General features: G+C 51.0%; 2 protein-coding genes and 1 non-coding gene across 12 annotated transcripts in view; 2 read left to right on the top strand and 1 right to left on the bottom strand.

The window, feature by feature from the left end:
* Nucleotides 1–87: 87 nt before the first annotated feature.
* On the bottom strand, nucleotides 88–14,263 carry HAUS8 (HAUS augmin like complex subunit 8). The gene is made up of 11 exons (XM_010995155.3): nucleotides 14,054–14,263; nucleotides 12,108–12,172; nucleotides 9,167–9,222; nucleotides 6,336–6,417; nucleotides 5,117–5,209; nucleotides 4,912–5,006; nucleotides 4,232–4,297; nucleotides 3,970–4,128; nucleotides 3,470–3,611; nucleotides 1,669–1,810; nucleotides 88–500 (listed from the first exon to the last, which is right to left on the bottom strand). The coding sequence occupies exons 1-11, from the start codon at nucleotides 14,080–14,082 to the stop codon at nucleotides 308–310; spliced, it is 1,122 nt and encodes a 373-aa protein (XP_010993457.2). The 5' UTR covers nucleotides 14,083–14,263; the 3' UTR covers nucleotides 88–307.
* On the top strand, nucleotides 642–715 carry TRNAT-GGU (transfer RNA threonine (anticodon GGU)). Its single transcript has one exon. It is a non-coding gene; the product is annotated as a tRNA-Thr (tRNA).
* Nucleotides 14,264–14,402: 139 nt separating the features above from the next.
* Nucleotides 14,403–17,635, top strand: part of MYO9B (myosin IXB) — an 83,761-nt gene continuing 80,528 nt past the window's right edge. For all 10 annotated transcript variants that reach the window (XM_064479966.1, XM_064479969.1, XM_064479972.1 and 7 more), the window contains exon 1: nucleotides 14,403–14,500. The gene's annotated coding sequence lies outside the window, so the exon portion shown is untranslated. The remainder of the gene's footprint in view (nucleotides 14,501–17,635) is intronic.

Here is a 17,635-nt window from a genome sequence, read left to right on the forward strand (position 1 = left end):
TGAAGGTCCCGAGGCTCAGGACCAGCTGTTTGGAATAAATTAGGACAACACATGCCTTCTATTGCCCCCCTCATGCAGAAACCAAGGTTCAATTGCAAAACAGTTTTATTTTTTTTAATATCAAACAAGGTAATCATACAAAAATAGTTCTACTGCTAGACTAAGTGTATAAAGTGCTTAAGTTTCCAGAACCTCACGTGGGGGTCACTGCAGATCTCCCCCCAAACAAGGGGCACCGACATGTTTTCAGCCTGACGGCTTGCAGGAAGGCCTCCATGTGGGTTTGGGACACCATATGCGCATGGATTCACGGCTGGTCGTCTCCCCGGAAGAGTCGGCTCCAGAGTTCTCCCCGAGTTTCCCTACAAGTAGCCTCTTCTGGATTGAAATACCACCGGCTGGGGGCCTCAGCACCCTGGGCCTCTTCCCAGACCTCCTGGTTGACTAAGGCTGCCTCTTTACTTGCCTCGGCGGAGAGTTCCAGAACAAGGGCAAAGCTCCTGTGGAAACGACAGGACAATGACATCTTTTCACCCTCTGTGCCCGAGTGCCTTGGCCTTCACGGCTGCCACGTTGGGGAAGACAGGTTCGGGGCAACCCTCCTCGGGCCCGTAGGGAAGCAGCGGTAAATAAGCTTTATCTGGGGCGCAGAGCTCAGTGGTAGAGCGTGTGCTTGGTATGCGCGAGGTCCTGGGTTCAATTCCCAGTGCCTCAATTAAGGGAAAAACAAAAATGCTTCATCTAAATAAAACTAAAGCACGGAAGCCCCAAGAAGAGGACCAGGCAGATGGGAAAGAAAAGAGTTTACTCTGCAAATATCTAGGGAGCATCAACATCATGCTGGGAACCATCCTAAGAGTGGAGACAGAGCCGTGAACTGGGACCTGCCCCTGATGCTCATGCAATGTCAACGGCAGCGAGGAAATCAGCACAAAACGAGCATGTTTACCCATTCGCAGCCGTGACCCTGGTGATCTAGAACCCTTCGGTGGGTCCTGTTCGTCCCGGGCATACAGACATGAAGGAAATGCCACAGCAGGTCGTGTTTACCGTGAGTACCATTCAAACTTTTGGGCACCTCGGGAATTATGTTTGGCATTGTGAAGGAGAAAAAACTAGATTCTTTTTTTTTGGAAGATAGGGAGGCTTCGCTACCCCACAGTTAGAAACATCCTGGAGGAGAATGAGAGAAGCGGGCTGGGAGGCTTCCGGGAGCTGGCTGTCGGACCTGGGCGCTGTTGACACGAGGGCGCCCAGTCATGAAAGCACTCAAGCTGTGCCGATACGATCTGCACCTTTTCTACATGTATTTATTTATATATTGGTAAGAATTTCCAAAATCTCCCAAAGTCCCTACCCTGAAAAATATTTAAAGCATAAACAGACCAGTCCAAAGTCCCAGATCTGCTGTGTTACTCTGAGGGCCGACACTCTCGCCCCTGTCTTTCTAATTTGATTGCTCAAGAACACACCCGGGGGTTCTGGTTGGGTTGAAGGCATCTTGCCCACTTCCCTCCCTCTGCTTTCCTGGACTTTCGTACGCTGCAAACGCCAGGGCTGCCCACCCTCCAGAGCCCAGCGCACCCTCCAGGGTGGCCGCCAACAGCCTGTCTCTGCCTGATGGGGGGTGTAGGGCTAGCTTTTTCTTAAAACTATTTCCTGCAATACCTTCGGAGCTCCAGATCCTTCCTTTGGGTCATTTCCCTGAGTTCACTCAGCAGGTCCAACGCTTTCTCGTTTTCTTCCGAGTTGCCAATGCCAAGTTCCCCCAGCAGATGGCAGGTGGTCGTCAATTCCCGCTGCAACTCATCTGGAAGGGAAGAGGGCTCTTCAGCTGTGGGTTTCAAGGTGTCCCCAAGCAATAGACGCGTAAGCTGGGTGGCTGACTATATTCTTCTCTTTTTGCTAGAATGCTCTTGTCATATGCTGGAATCGTGAAGAGCTCAAAGGCAGAAAGGTCGGGAAGGAAGGCACTCGTGCCCGGGGACCGCCTCTGTGCCCCTTTGCCTGAGATCACAGGAGTGTGAGATGGTGGGTCAGGTGCCTCTGTCGTCCAGGCAGTCATTGGAACACACCTGGAGTCCCACACCCGCATCCTCAACAGGGACAAATCCAAAAGGCAGAGACGATCTGTGCTAGGAGTAACTTAAAAACAAACCCGTGGTTCCCACTCCCTGTTCCTAGCACTGCCTCCCGACTCCCCCAAGCAGAGAGCCACGTGCACCTGCCCTGGGTCCCACCTGCTCTAAGAAAACCAGCATCTCTCCACCTTGGGTACACATGCATCTGTACCCATCAAACTGTACATATAACATCAGGGGGACCTTATAAGGGTTCCTACAGACACACATCTCCTTTGCTAGGGAACTGAATCATGCCCTCCCAAAAAGACATGTTCAGGTTCTAATCTCAAATACCTGTGAATGTGACCTTCCTGGAAATGAGGTCTTTATAGAGGTAACTGAGTTAGAATGAGGGCACTAGGGCGGGGCCTAACGTAGTAACTGATGTCCTTCTAATAAGAGGGAAGTTTAGATACAGAGGCGCTCAGGGAAACATGAGATGCCTGGGACACACTCTCCCCTAGAGCCTCCGGAAGGATCCAGCTCTGCTGACACTTTGATTTCAGACTTCTGGTCCCCTGAACTGCAAGGGAATAAATTTGCTGTTTTAAGCCACCTCGTTTGTGGTACTTTGCTTTACAAGCACAAGGAAACTCAGAGGGTCCCCTTTCCCAACTCCTGGCGACTACCTAAGGGATTTATCAGAGATGGAGACCAAGAGTCACAGGTGCGGAGCTGACTGCTACAACTATAAAACTGGCAACTCAGACACAGATGATGGTTTAATAAGGCTCATTTTTCAAGGTCCCATGTCATACGTAAACTATTTCACATTGGAAGAGGTCTGATTTTACATCAGCTTCAAGCAAAACGTATTTAGATGGCTTGTGAGAGCTCTGCTGAGAAATAACCAAACTTTAGGGCAGCTGCAAACTTGCTCTGGGAAGATACTTGTTCTAAAGAGAATTTTAGGATCAAGGATAGGCACTCTTCACACTTGCCAACTTCAAGTGGGAACGCTATATAGGAAAGATACCGTCTCAGTTCTGCCTAGAAGGCAGGATGGGGTGGGGGTTGGGAGGGTCGCAGCACTGTTGTTCGCCAGCCACAGAAGCACCTCTGTAGGGCTCCCCAGGAATGCCCTTCAGCAGGACCAGAAATCACTGGGGAGTCCCAGGGACCTGGGTTCAAATCCCAGCATGGTCCTTACTCAGGGCATGACCCTGGACAAACCACAGCCTTGCCGAACCCTGAGTCCTCTGCCATTTGATGGGGGACGCGCCATCTACCTGGGAGGGGACCTGTGACATGACACAAAGGAATTAAGGTGCCCGACAAACAGGAGATGCCCACATGCACTGGGTGGTTCATCCTACCCCTCGCCCGGTAGCCTCCCTGTTTCCTACCTAAGAACTGCTGCCCATCTCCGTCCAGGTGGACCGATCTCACTGGCAGCTCATGCCTCGTGGTGTCCAAGGCTGTCGCAAACGTCTTGTACTGCTCCTTAAAGCGGCCAGCCACAGCCTCGTACGGGCTGAGCATCTCGATCTGCAGGAAGGAGGAGGAGGGGCCTGTGAGATGAGGCCCTGCACTCACCACCTCAGAAGTTTCATGGACGGCACACGCATGGCTGGGAGTATGTCTCCGTGTCACTGGGCACAAGTCTTGGGTGCCTGAATACTTGCCCATGTCTGTTGAAGGGACAGGGCCCTCCTGCTGGTTGGTTCTCACATTACAGCCTCATCCTCTGATAAACTGTCACATTCCAATACCCAGTGGTGCCAAAAGCCTAGCAGAGGGTTAGAGCCAGGTGAGGGGCAACACCTACTATCAAGGCTCCCTCCAAACCCCTAGATGGGACAATGCTGCCGAGATGTGCAGCCCGGAGACCGTGGTCACCGCTGACCTGTGTGTCGAGGACTTCCGCCAGCTCCCGCTTCTTCTGACCAAGGAGAAGTTTGCACTTCAGCTCATGCGCCTTTTTCTGCAGCGTCTCCTTCTCTTGGCACATTATTAATAAATTCCTTTCTGCCTTTTCTTCAAACGCAGCGAGACCGTTCTCCATCTGTTAAGTGCAAAACAAAAGCTCAGACCCGAGGGGACCTCACCTCCACGGGACAGAGGCTGCCCTCTGCCAACGTCACATGTGAAAGAGGCTCCATCCTCACCTTCGTGGTCAGCAGAGTCAAGAGGAGCGTCTGGGATTCCATCATTTCCATCGCTTCGGAGAGATCCTCAAGGACAAGAAAAAGACACTCCTGGTTCCCCGTGAACTGGTATAAATCCAGCTGTCTCCCCCAGAAGGGGCACGATCCTAACCTATGTGTACTTTCTTTCAATCAGTAATTCAGTAACTCTCGACTGTGTATTGATGTGCTGTTTCTGTTTTCTCAGTCTCTCGGGCCCTCTGTGAAAAGGATGAGGATGGCCTGGCCCCTCTTCCTGGTGGCTGGGCAGTCAAGCATCAGCTGGAGGCCCCACCGGAACCTAGTGACCCACCAGAACCAGGACTTGGGGTTTCCACCCAGGTGAGATCACAGCCCGGCCATCCTCCCTGCTGGGGACAGGGCTTGACAGAGCACCGTCCCTAGCGTGCCGCCGGCAAACAGGGCCCCAGTCTCATTTGTCACATGCTCCTGCATTTATACCTCCTCCTGCGTGAGTACTGGGGGAAATGGAAACTATAAATCCTGCAAGAACACGTGCGGTTTTTGTCCTAAAAACCACGGCTGGCTTGTTTGCTCTTGGAGCCCTGGGGCACCTTGCGGGGCACCTGGCACAGGACAGGAGCTAAATCAGATTTGTCCAGCTCACTATAGCGTCCGCCCTCTTGCTTTAAGACACTTACGGGGCTCTTTTTCGTACAGGCAGAAAATGACGAAGACTCAGCTTTCTTGGACATTGTTTTTTCTAATTGTGGAGTCTTTCGGACCACACTTTTGTCTAAGATCAAGAAAAGCATGTTTAAGGTGAGAAGAGCAGATTTGGGAAGCCCTCAGAGACACACCGCGACCCCCCAGCCAGGGGAAGGATGAGTAAAGTGAGTGATGTACCATTGATGGCCGAGAGATCCAGGTCAGGCGGGGCGGTGCCGTGCCCTTCCAGCAAGGTGGACTGCAGGTCGCCTTTGCCGACTCCACTGCTATCTGTGGGCCCAATGAGAATCCCTGGAAGTCAGCACAGTCAGCAAGATGCGCTACACGTAAACTGCGGAAGAGGCAACTCTTCTGCACATCTACTTCCGAAAACTCAGCTTCTTGTGAGGTAGCAGCAGATAAGGCTGGAAAACCTTTGGAAATTCCTAGCTATCAGCTTGAATTCATTTTACTTTATTTCACTTTATTTTATTTTATTTGGTAGGGGGGAGGTGATGAGGTTGGTTTGTTTATTTATTCTTATTTTTAAGTGGAGGTACTGGGGGTTGAACCCAGGACCTAATGCATGCTAAGCACCTGCTCTATCACTAAGCTTATACCTTCTTCCACAACTTGAATATATTTTAAAGTAATACAGAAAGGGAAGGGATTCTTAATAACCAAAAGAGATGAATAAGCCTTCCTGCTTCGTTTAAATAAAAGACGCTGTGTTCAGGGTGTGAGAGTCTGACAACATGCCGTGCACTTGTCCTGCCCTCTGCTCTTTTCCCTTCTTTCTCCTGTAGCCTCTGACTGTTCATCTTCCCTGGGAGTTCTCTTCATGCTTTAGCCCCTATTTAAAAATGTGTGCCAGGGGGGCAGGTATAGCTCAGTGGTACAGCACATGCTTAGCATGCATGAGGTCCTGGGTTCAATCCCCAGTCCCCCCATTAAAATAACTAACTAAATGAGTAAACCTAATTACCACCTCCCAAGACAAACAAAAAACAAAACAAAACAAAAAAGGCCCCACAAACAAAACTGTGTGCCACAAAAAGAGAGAAAAAACCAAAACAAAATAAAAAATAAAAATACAAATGTGTGGCGGTCACAGAAACAGACTCACAGATACAGAAAACAAATGGTTCTCTGGGGCCACGTAGGAAGGAAGTGGCTCCCTCCCCCCATCCCGCTGTCATCCCCCTTCACCTCTCCACCTGCCCCAAATCTGCCTGTGCACTGAAACTCTCTGCCTAGTTCCTTTTCCTCATGCTTCCCAGAAAGGAAAGGGAATTTTAACCTATAACATCTGTATAAATAAACATACAAATAAATAAATAGATGTATGGAACATCTGAAAAACAAAACAAAATTTACCTTCAGAGCTGTTTCACACCCTCCTTCCATCTGTACGCACCTTTGCTTTTCTGGAGTGGGTTGGGCTTCCGTCCACCTTCCGGCATCTTCCCACTGGTCTTTAATGCATCTGTTGCAGGAGCCTGTTAGGGGAATACGTGACAGTCAGGGAACAAGGCACCTTCCTTTCACGAGAAAGGGCCGCTCTGCAGTCTGCAAAGCCTGCATCTGCTCTTACTTTGAGGCAGGGGATAGACTTAAGGAGTTCTGACATTTAATTGCATATATACAGAACGAACTAATTTTGTCAAAAAGGATACCTTCATAGGAAACCAGCAAAATGTTTGCCAGTGATGACCTCTGACATGGCAGATTACAGATGATGATTTTTCTGTATACATTTTAGTATTGGCCAGTTTTTTAGAGAGAACATATTACTTTGGTCATCAGACAAAACAAAGTTTTTGTACAGATAATAATCTTTAAAACTTACCAAAAAGCAAGCACCGCATGGAGCTAACAAGCCATTATAATATAATAATAATAATAATAATAAACAACAATAATAATATAAAGCAGAAAAAAACCTTGTTAGGAGTGAAAATGATGTTCCATTATCACGCCAGACATAAAAACTAATTCAGAATGGATTACAGACCTAAACGTAAAACCTAAAACTACAAAACTCATGCAAGAAAACCTGGGAGAAAATCTTTGTGATCTTCGGTTAGGCAAATATTTCTTAGATATGACACCAAAAACACATTCCATAACAGCAGAAATTGATAAACTGGATTTCATCAAAATCAAGAACTTCTGCAGCTCCCAAGATATTTAAGAGAATGGAAAGCCAAGTCACACACTGGGAGAAAATAACTGCAAATCACCAATAAAGGATCGGGACCCAGAATATAGAACAAGCTCTCCAAACTCAATAATGAGAAAACAAATAACCCATTTTTTTTAATGGGCAAAAGATTTGAAAGGACAAATCACTAAAGTTATAGGAATGGCCAAAGCACGTGAAAAAATGCTTAATATCATCAGTTGTTATGGAAATGCAATTTAAAACCACGAGAATGGTGTTAATCTTAAAGTACTGACCAGAATTCTCTTCTGTGGCTCATGGGAATGTAAAAAAGTGCAGACACTTTGGATAACAGTTGGGCAGTTTCTTACAAAGTCAAACATATATTTACCCTACAATTAATTCTCTTCCTGGGAGAAATGAGGACACATCTTAATGGAATCCTGCACTGGAATGTTTAAGGTGGCTTTCTCCCTAATTGCCAAAACCAGGAAATAAACCAAATGTCCTTTGCCGGGGAATGGCTGAGCACACTGTGGTCCATCCGTACAGCGGAATATTCTTCAGCCATCCGAAGGAACCCACATTAAGTATAACAGGCAACGACAGGGAGGGACCTTTATGTGAAAGAAGGCATAATGCAAGAAGCTGCGTCCTATGTGGTACCGTTTAAATGACCTTGTGGAAAGGAAAAGCTACAGGGACAGAACACAGATTATGGTTGCCTGGGGCGTAGAGTACAAGGGGATTGGGGAGGGGGGCGGTGACAGACTGTTCTCTACTTTGTGGTGTGTCTATGACCAGATCTGTTTGTTAAAACTCACAGAACTGGTAAGTGTGCTGAAAAGAGTGACACTTACTCTATGTAAATTACACCGTAATTTAAAAGATGTGGGCTGTATAGCTCAGTGGTAGAGCGCATGCTTAGCATGCACAACGTCCTGGGTTCAACCCCCCACACCTCCATTAAAAAAGAAAAAAAAAGATGAAATAAAAGAAAACGGAGAAGCTCTTAAAGATCTACAATACTATAGCATGCAGACACATGGGGGTGCTGTAACCAAGTTTGTCAGGCAACATGAAAATTATGAAGTGTGGACTGTTATCCTTTGTTGAAAAATCACTTCAATACTGTAAGCCATGGACTCTGGGTGAGGATGTGTCAATGTAGGTTCATCGATTATGCCCCACCCTGGTGCAGGATGTTGACAACAGGAAAGCCATGGCATGTAGGGGACAGGGGGTCAGGTATGTGGGAAATCTCTGTATCTTCCATTCAGTTTTGCTTTGAACCTAAAATTGCTATAAAAAAAATTAAGTCCATTAAAAAAACAAACAAACAAACAAAAAACAGTCCAAGAAGCCTATTGGTTTGCGTAAAGGTATCTTTTTTCTTCAAGCCAGATCTTAAGTCACATTACTCTACCAGAGTAAGAGACAGGTAGCAAAAATGAATATTTAACTAAACTTTATCATAAACAAAGATTTGGAAAATGGGATAACTCACCCTTCACCACACCATCAGTACGCACACACTGAAACACAAGATGTAAGTGGCTAATCTTATGATTGTTTTCATTTAACATCACACAAGGCAGGTTCTCAAGTCGCTGAGTGTTTCAAAACGTCATTTTCAATTGTTTCATCATGTTCATGGTGTGGCTAGAGGCAGTTCACTAAACTCTTCCTCTAACGCTGGGCGATTCTGGCACGTGTTTTTTCCCCATTGTCTTTCTCTAAAACCCTACAGGTATTTTTAAAATACCAGCCAAAGTCAGGGACCACGTGCCAGGCATTAGACAGAATTGCTTCAGGACAAGACTCCAGAAAGGAATTACTGAGTTGAGAGGCAGGAATAATTTTATGATTCACTAGAGATCATGGCTGTTCAAAAGGGATTCTCAAAGTATTCTGCTATTCATGACAGAGTCATGCCTTGGCAGGAAGGGCAAGACACTCAACTGGGCAAAGTCCCCAAAATGCTTCCGTCAGGACCAGGCTGGGCCCGGCTTTTGTGACTTGTCTCAGAATTTCGAGTTCGCCACGACTGTTCAGAACCGTTTCAAACAGATGATGTGCATTACCTTTTTGGTGGTTTTCTTCTCATACTGTAAATACCGGGACTCAACCACTCTTCCACCTGTGGGGGACACCCTTGGTTTAGAATAAAACTATGACAGTGGAGTGTAAGGACCCCCTCACCCCAAGAGCTGGGTGTTATCAGTCCTCCCTGCTCATCCTTGAGCATATATGGGACACCTACTGTATGTAAGAACATTTATGGGACATCTACTGTATCCAAGAATATGTATGAGAATATACTATATGCAAGAACAAGTAGGGGACACCTGCTGTATACAAGCACCTGGCCAGAGGCAGAGCAATAGCCAGCCACAGGAGCTATGCTCAAGGATGATCAGGAATACGTGCCTAAGGTCAACTCAGAAAGTGGACTCAAGGGCAGGGCAGAGGAAGGAAAAAAGATCTTCCACAGATGGCCACCTGCTTGCCTCCTCCTCCTCCCACAACTCGTTCCCTGTGGTTATGACCCCAACCGCACTTCTCTCTCCCCCAGGTCTGTCTGTGACCCACTCATGGTACTGCTTTTCACATCCCTCAACCCCCTTAACCTAGCTCAGGACCGCTCCCCTGACACACGCTTGGCATCACGGCCTTTCTCAGACACAGCTGGATCCCTTGGTGACAGCCCAGTCCCAGATCCCCTTCCCTGCCTGTCCTTGGGGCACTGAAGGCGGATGCAAGAAATCCACCTGTCCCCCTAATCTCCAGGGGCTCTGTTGCAGCCCCGTGATCACCTGCAGTCCTCTGTTGTGATCCTCCACCCTCTCTCACCTCCTACACCAGGCCCATCCCTCTGGTCGGCTGGTGTCCTGTTTCCTATTTCACTGGGAAGATACATTCAGCCGCAGGAGACCATCCCGCCTGGGCATCTGGCTGCCTTCCAACGTCAGGGCCATTATCCTATTCACGTGCAGGGACCTCTGTGCCTTGGGGTAAAGCAAACCTCCAACTGGGTGCTAAAGCCCTGGCCTCACCCTGTTAGGAAACTGCCTGGCAACCCCTCTCCCCTCACCTCACCCTGCACCCCTCCACTTCCTCTCTCCAGTGGTCACAATGTTCATTCTTCATTCTCCCCTCACCCATCCCTTCTGCCCCTCCTTCTCTGCTCCCCTTTACAATGCTTGCTCTTCTTCCTCTCCAGCCTCCTTTCCTCGAATCTCCCCCACTTCCCAGCCTGGCTCTCCTGGTCACCACAGCACTACATGCCCCAAACTTCTTTTGGCCAGACCACCAAGATGCCCCGGCTCCGAAGCCCACCAGACCATCCTCAGTCCTCGTCCTGAGCCAGCAGTGGCACCAGTCACCATGCTCCCTTGCACCCTCCTCCTTGAAACAGTGTCCTCTAGGCTGGCTGCCCCTTGGGCAGCTGCAACAGGCCATCTTGCGGGCCCATTAGCTGGTGGAGCTGAGTGCTTCCAGGCACAGTGCAGGTCCTGCATCACCTGATCCTTCAGCCAGTGGGCACAGGCCGCCCCTGCTGCCTTCACGGCTCTGCTGGGTCCAGCCCCTCCCTTGGATCAGAAACTAGCCCCATCCTGCTGTTTTATCCATAGCAACCATCATTGTCCAGCACACCCTGTGTCTTCTTACACCTCCATTTGCTGGACTGCCCATGTCCTGGGACAGCGAACCACCCTGAGGGCAGGAACTCCCGTCTGTTTTGCTTGCTTCTCCGTTGCACCACCCCACAGGGAGCAGGTGCTCAGCAAGACATCAAATGCATGATTCTGCACTTTTCCTAGGTGCCTCCAGAGCTTAGGGGTCTCCCTTTTTACCAGGGAGAGTGATGTGGTCAACGTCACATAGGTCGACAGTTCAGCTGAGCGAGACTGGGATTTCAACCGTACTTCTTGCCAGGATCCACAAGCTTCAGTGGAAAGGAGGCACAATCACAGTGAACGGGGAGCCTGGAGCTAGACGTGGAGCCAGTGGTCGCCCCGGGCATGCCCCGGGTAGGGAAGAGTGGGCTGCCGGGAGAGTGGGCTCAGGTAATCGAGCAGGAGGCACCTAAAGGCCAGGACCAGGCAGGGTCCAGGGGAGAGAATCAAGCCACAGTGAGGGTCCACCACTGGACATCCAGTAAGGGATTGGGGCGAAGGATATCCCCAAGCGGGGGGAGAGCATCCTGCGTTGGGTCTTTCTAATACTGTCAACACAGGATTTTCCTCATCAAGGGAGGATCCGAGGCTCTGGGTTCCTCGCACAGTTGAAATGCAGTTTCAAGCTTCCGGAAAACCGGAATGCACCTGTTTGTTTAAACAGTGGTGGCTTTTCCACAGAAGCAATGTTACCAGGAAGGATATAACTTGTGTCCCAGGTCTAGACCACGGGTAAATATGACAGATGTTACAGACAAGATCATCAAGCCATGCTGTAATGTATAAATCTCCTGTCTTTCAGAACTAGAATTCTGCTGGGACTTGAGATGTGCACTGGCCCACAGCCTAAGAAAACAGTTCATTGTAACAGAGGTGGGAGTTCCATTGTGGGAGATCCTTGAGTCTACCACCCAAACTGGTCACTGCCAAGAGTCAAGGAGGGGCTGTGGACCATGACCCTGGACTCACAGGTGGATATTGGACATGTGGGTACCTGTGAGGGACTGACGTGTTACTGAGAAGAAGCAGACTTTGATATCTGATAACGATTTCACTTACTCTCCTCACCCACACTTCCAAGTGACGAGTCCTGAGAATGACCCTCGACCCTCGTGGCCAGAAGGGTCCACTGCCCTAAGTGACCCCCACCAGCTCCTGCTGCACCCCTGGCTGCAGGGCTGGGTGACCAGACTTGGGGTCCCCAGAGGTGTGACTAGAAGTAAAGCCCCAGCTTCCCTCCCCTGGCCTGTTTTTATTTCCCTTCCTCAAAAGCACTTACTGAGTGGAGGGAATGAAATCACTTTTTATTTCACTGGATGGTGGGATAGATTCCAATTTTGCTTACCTTGTATTCTTCTTCCTTTTATCTTAGCACCACTAGGAGTACTGGGACCCCCTGATGAAGGCTTCCTGAAAGAGGGAGATGGGGGTCTTGTTAATTGAGTTGGATAAAATGCTCAAGGAAGCCAGCAAGGAGCTCAGGGTTCCTTGGGATGGCCCAGTCCCAGCACCTCCTGGCCCCCCGTCAATGTCAATCTCTGCCAGGTTAGGGCCACCTCCATAGGAAGGGGGACATGGAGGCCCAGCCCTGTCACCTGGGGGCAACACAGTGCAGCCCGCCACCTGAGTGGAGAAGGGCCCAGAGTGAGGAGTGCCAGGATTTTTGCCAAGCCTCAAAGATCTCAACGTAAGTTACGGATTCGTTCATTCATCGGGCGTTTGTGTGCCTACTGTGTGCCGATGGGGATACGCAGTGAATGAGAGTCGGACCTCCTTTCCAGAGAGGGATGACTAGCATCTTGCAATCAGGCAAGCATGAAGGGGGAGCATTCCAGACAGGAAAAGGAGTGGGGGCTGGGGGATGAGTGACCAAGCACACTGGCTCAGGTATGTGAGGAACGACATTCTCAGAGAGGGATCAACAAGGCCAAGGGCACGCGGGCAGAGAAGAATGATGCAGAAATTGGAACTGATCAGCCCTGGGGCTTAGCTAGAGAAGACCAACAGGGAGCTGGGATCTGGGAGGACAGAACACTGCGCCAGGCTGACAGAGTTCTGAATTCACTTGAGGGCTCGGACTGTTCCCAGAGCCCAGGGGTTGGTAATCCCTCTCTGTAAAGGGCTAGACAGTAAGTATTTTCATCTCTGTAGGCCATAGGCTTAAATTTACAGCTACTCCACCTTTCCATCCCAGCATGGAGCAGCCATGGATGATGCATGAGATGGGTGTGCTCACATTCCAGTTAAACTTTATTCGCAGTGACATGGGAATTTCCTACAATTTTCAAGTGTCATGAAATAGTCTTCATCTTTTGATTTTTTTTGAATAACCATTTAAAAATGTATACACCATTCTTAGCTAGCTGAGTCATGCAAAAAGGGGGCATCTGGGTCTTGTTGATGGAGCCCTGCGACAGGTGGGAGGAGATGGACCCTGTGAGAGTCATATTTCATGAAGACCAAGGCGGTCAGGAGGAAGACAGCCTCTAAGGTTCTAGAAGGACAGGGTCCAGGTCTGCTCCTCCCTGTTCCCTAGCACCTGTGGATTCATCTGCTTGCGCTGCCACTGCAAATCGTGAGAATGGACGGCTTAAACAACAGACATTAATTTCTCATGGCTCTGGAGGCTGGAGTCCAAGATGAAGGTGCAGGAAAGGCAGGTGGTCGCCTTCTCACTGTGTACTAGGGTGACATCTTTGTATCCGAGAGGAGAGAGCCAGCGTGGAAGCCCTCCAGACTCTCTTCTCATCTGGACGCCAGTCCTATCGGATGAGGGCCCCACTTTACGACCTCATTTGACCTTAACTTCCTTAGAGGTCACATTTACCAATACAGCCACGCAGGGGGTTAGGGCTATGAGTTTGAGGAAGGCGTGAGGGATGACGCAAACATTCAGTCCCTAATTGCCTAGCGACAGATCACATTTAGGGGCCAGGCACAGTTCTAAACGCTTTTAAGCCTCACACGAGGCCTACAAGGTTGAGTGGCGGCAGCGTCACCTCGGTCTTGCGGCGGGGAAAATCGAGGCACGGAGAGATTAAGCCACTTGCTAAGATCGCCCAGAACTGAAATGGTAGACTAAGGCCTTGAACTCTACTTCTGGTCCTGCGCCCACGCTCATGAGCATGCGCAGAGGCTGAATCCCACCTCCCACCTCCGTGATTCTTGGGTCAGATCCGGACTCACCCCGAGGGCCCTCGCTCCCCAGCTTTGCGCCCTTCAGTCCCCAGCCCTCGGCCGTGGCCGTCCAGCTGGCACCTACAAATTCAGACCCGAGGAGCTCCAACTCACCCAGCACCGCGCCCCGAAGTATCCGCCATTTTCCCGCCTTCAACTCAAAGGCAGGCGCTTCAAGTCCCCGCACCCCGCCCTCGCCCCGACCAGGCCATATTGCGGCGGCGCAGGAGGGGTGGCCGTGGGCTATGGAGAGCGTGGATGTGGTGGAGCGGGCGACTCCTGCGCGCGCGCCTTTCTGTCCTCCCCTCACACTTGGTTTCGCCCACCAGCGGCGGGGGGCGGTGGCCGGGGCCGAGAAGGAAAGGCGGGCGGGGCTTCGTGGTGCTCCGCCCCCCTGGCGCGCTGGCGTCACGCCCCTGGACCCGCCCCTCCGGAACCCGGAAGCGGGAGCGCGCGGGGGAGCCGCGGGCGCGGCGGGGCGGAGCGGCCGGACTAGCAGCGGGCTGGAGGCCGGGCGGGGACCCGGGCCGGGACCGGCGGCGCGCGGTGGCCGAGGCCCAGGTGAGTGTCGGGCGGTCGCAGGTTGGGTGTTCGATCTCGAAGCTCGTATCGGTGGGTTGCTTTGTAGGGGAACGGAGTTGAGGGATAGTGAGGGGGTGGGTGGCGCGAAGGCAGGGGTCGAGGGGGCGGGAACGAGTTTGGGGGTCTTGGAGGGTTTGCAGGAGGCGGAGTGGGAACTGGACGATGAAGAAGAAAGTTGATGTGATGGGCCCAGTGAGGGAGTTTTCGGGAGGGTGTGGAGGCAGGTCTTGCGGCTTTGAGCAGTTTCTCCGAGGAAGACGTGGCTTAAGTGGTAGTTGAGGGGTCGCAGGAAACGAGGCTGGGAGGGGGAGAAGCAAGGAGGCGGGGTTGAGAGGCCCAGGCTGAGGGTTGAGAGGAGCAAGACTGGTGGGGGAACAGCCAAGGTGCGATTCGGGGGAAGGGGTGCAGGACGGCCTGGGGGCTTCTGCGTACGGGTAAAGAGGCAGAGGAATGGTACCTGAGGGAGGGCAGCGCCTGGGACTCGATGCGTCCTCAATAAATGTGGAGCACCCTGAACCCACTGGTGGCGGCGGCGGGCCGAATTGTTAAGAGGGGAAATGGGGGATGGGAGGGGAGGCAGAAAGCGGGTAGAGACCATGGCAAGAACTGAAATCTGGTCCAGGGAGAGCCTGGGGAGGATGGGAAGAAAAGAAGGGGTTAGAGTGGCCCCGTTCCTACGCTGGGGTGCATCCTATGGAAATTGGGGCCCACCTTCTCCTCTTGATTCATCTTATTCCTGACTTCAGCCCCAACTGCTGTGTGACCCAGGCTAGTCCCAGCGCCTTCTGGGTGATATTCAGCACTTGAAAGAAAACCCAACACTCTTCTAAGACAGGGCAGGCTGAAGCCTGGGGGTTCTAGGGAGCAAGGAAGGAGCTCTTGTGCCCCTACTATGGGGCCGGAACTGGGTTTTAGAAGGAGGGGGTGGGTGTGCACACACCCACATGTGCTAGGCTGTCACCACCTCCTCTGAGTTGCATCCTTGGACTTAAATGGGTAAAACGACATACAGGAAATCTGTCCCCCGGCGGGTGTGAGCTCAGCCTGGGAGAGACACGGCAGCCAGTGGGCACCCTGTAGGCCAGGGGTCTTTAAGGGAAAGCCTTTCCCATACCTCTTTGTCTAAAGTGGGAGCTGGTGGGGACATTGTGCCTTACAGTTGGAGGGTACCAGCACCTGCCTTCCTGAGGTGTGTTCTGGTCTTGGTGGCTCCAGACTCTTAAGGAGCAGTGGGAGTTGACATGGGCAGCTGTAAAGTTGTTGTCTGATGGGCCTGGCTCTGCCAGGGGACTTGCACCGCGCAGTTTTGATCAGCATTAATTTCTCTTCTCCCCGACCCTGGGGATCCTTGTCTGGGATCTGCTAAAGGGCCATAGAGCCTGGGTTTACAGCACATTCAGAGCATGAATCTGGGTAACTTGAATGTAAAGAGGGTCACAGAAAGATAAACACCCCCTTCACTTCCAGAATGTTCTGGCCCTTATGGAAGGTGGCTCTCAGCCTCACTTGCCCCAGAACATGATTAGAGCCCACAGTCATTCCTCTTACAGGTTTTGAGTGTGGGCTTGCCCTGGCGAGTACACTCCCTGCTCCCCACTCCCCGCCATGAACAAGACCAGAATCTTCTGGTTCCAGAGCCCTGCTCTTGTCTCCTCCCTATACCAGGAACGTGGCCAGGCATGCTCCCGTGGAGCGTCGTTTATTGGGGGTCATAACTTCGGTCAGGTCTCTTTGTTTCTTCACCAGCAAAATGAATGGATTGGCCTCAATCAGTGTTTCTCAGTTTTGAAACCCAACTACCCTTCTTGATAGTCTTAGCATCTCCAGCACACAGCCCCCTCTCATTCTGTGCAGCTGCTGACAGGTGAATCCCCACTGCAGTGATCCCGTTTTTGTTTGGCTTTGCATTCTACAGTTGAATCCAAAAGTGATTATCTTACTGCCTCCTTATCTTCCACATAGAAAATTGCGATGCCGAACATGCTTTCTTTCACGCATTGGACCTGTTTCCAAAGTTTCGGCTGTATCCTTCTGGTTCCTTCCAGTTGGAAATCCCTGGGTGAGACCCTCCCTTGGGTCCAAGATTGTAATTGGAGAGGCAAGTGGGGACTTGGGAATCTCCCCTTTCTGTTTCACCGTAGGATTCATTTTCTGTCCCCAAGGGGGGCTTGTTAACTTGCCGCTTCCCTTTCCTCGTCTCCCTGTGTCTTGGGTGAGCCCAGAGTTCAGTAAAGCAAGGCCTGATGGTGCCAGGGGCTAGGGGCTGGGTCCTGGGGACAGAGATATGCCCTCAAGGAAGGACATTCTATGGGCCACCCTCCCCCACAGGGATAATGGAGTCCAGAGTGGTGGGTCAGTGCAGCAGCAGAGGTGACACAAGCAGTTGTGGGGACAGAATTAGGAACGATCACTACAAGCTTCAGGGCCTGGGGGATTCCGGCAAGTTTCCTCGGAAGAGGTAGCTGGCCCCAAGCCAAGGCCTGAAGGATCCGGAGGTGTGAAACCAAGCTGGAAAGGGGAACCACATAAGCACGTCCCTATGCAGCTCTGCCTTTTATTGAGTTTTACCTGTGATAGGTTTTTATACCCAATTCTTTTATTCTGCCAGCCAGCAGCAAGGGAGTCCTCATTCCTATTTTCTCGATACGGAAACTGAGGCTCAGGCAGGTGACGACTTCAGAGAGGGCTCCCTGCGCTTTCTAGAAACACAAAGGATCGTTAGTAACCTCAGTTTGGTAAAGACCAAGTTGCTAGAGCAGTTTCTCAATTGCGGCATCACCAACATCTGGGACCAGGTCGTTCTTTGCTGCAGGGGCCACCCTGATCATCAGAGGATGTCGAGCAGCATCCCTGGCCTTCACACACGAGATGCCAATAGTAGACACTCACCCCAGGTGGTGACAACCAAAGGCATCTCCATACATGGCTGTGCATCTCCTGGGGGACAGGAACCACTGCTCTGTAGTAAAATTTGGTTCCTAGCCGGGCCGACCATTGCCTCTTTGGTGTTTGTTGAGTCTTTGGTGTTTGTTGAGTTCCCAGCTAACCACTGCCAAGGGCGGGCGTGGGGAAGACAGGCCAGCAACTGAATTCTGCCATGCGCTCAGTTCTTAA

Source organism: Camelus dromedarius, chromosome 27 (assembly GCF_036321535.1).
Source record: "Camelus dromedarius isolate mCamDro1 chromosome 27, mCamDro1.pat, whole genome shotgun sequence".
Lineage (NCBI taxonomy): Eukaryota > Metazoa > Chordata > Mammalia > Artiodactyla > Camelidae > Camelus > Camelus dromedarius.

Coding starts and splice junctions, on each gene's coding strand:
- HAUS8 (XM_010995155.3), bottom strand. CDS start 14,082: ATGGCGGATACTTCGGGGCGCGGTGCTGG. Junction 3,612..3,969: donor CGGAAGTCCTCGACACACAG/GTCAGCGGTGAC, acceptor TCCTTCCTGCAG/ATCGAGATGCTCAGCCCGTA. Junction 501..1,668: donor AAGGATCTGGAGCTCCGAAG/GTATTGCAGGAA, acceptor TCGTTTCCACAG/GAGCTTTGCCCTTGTTCTGG.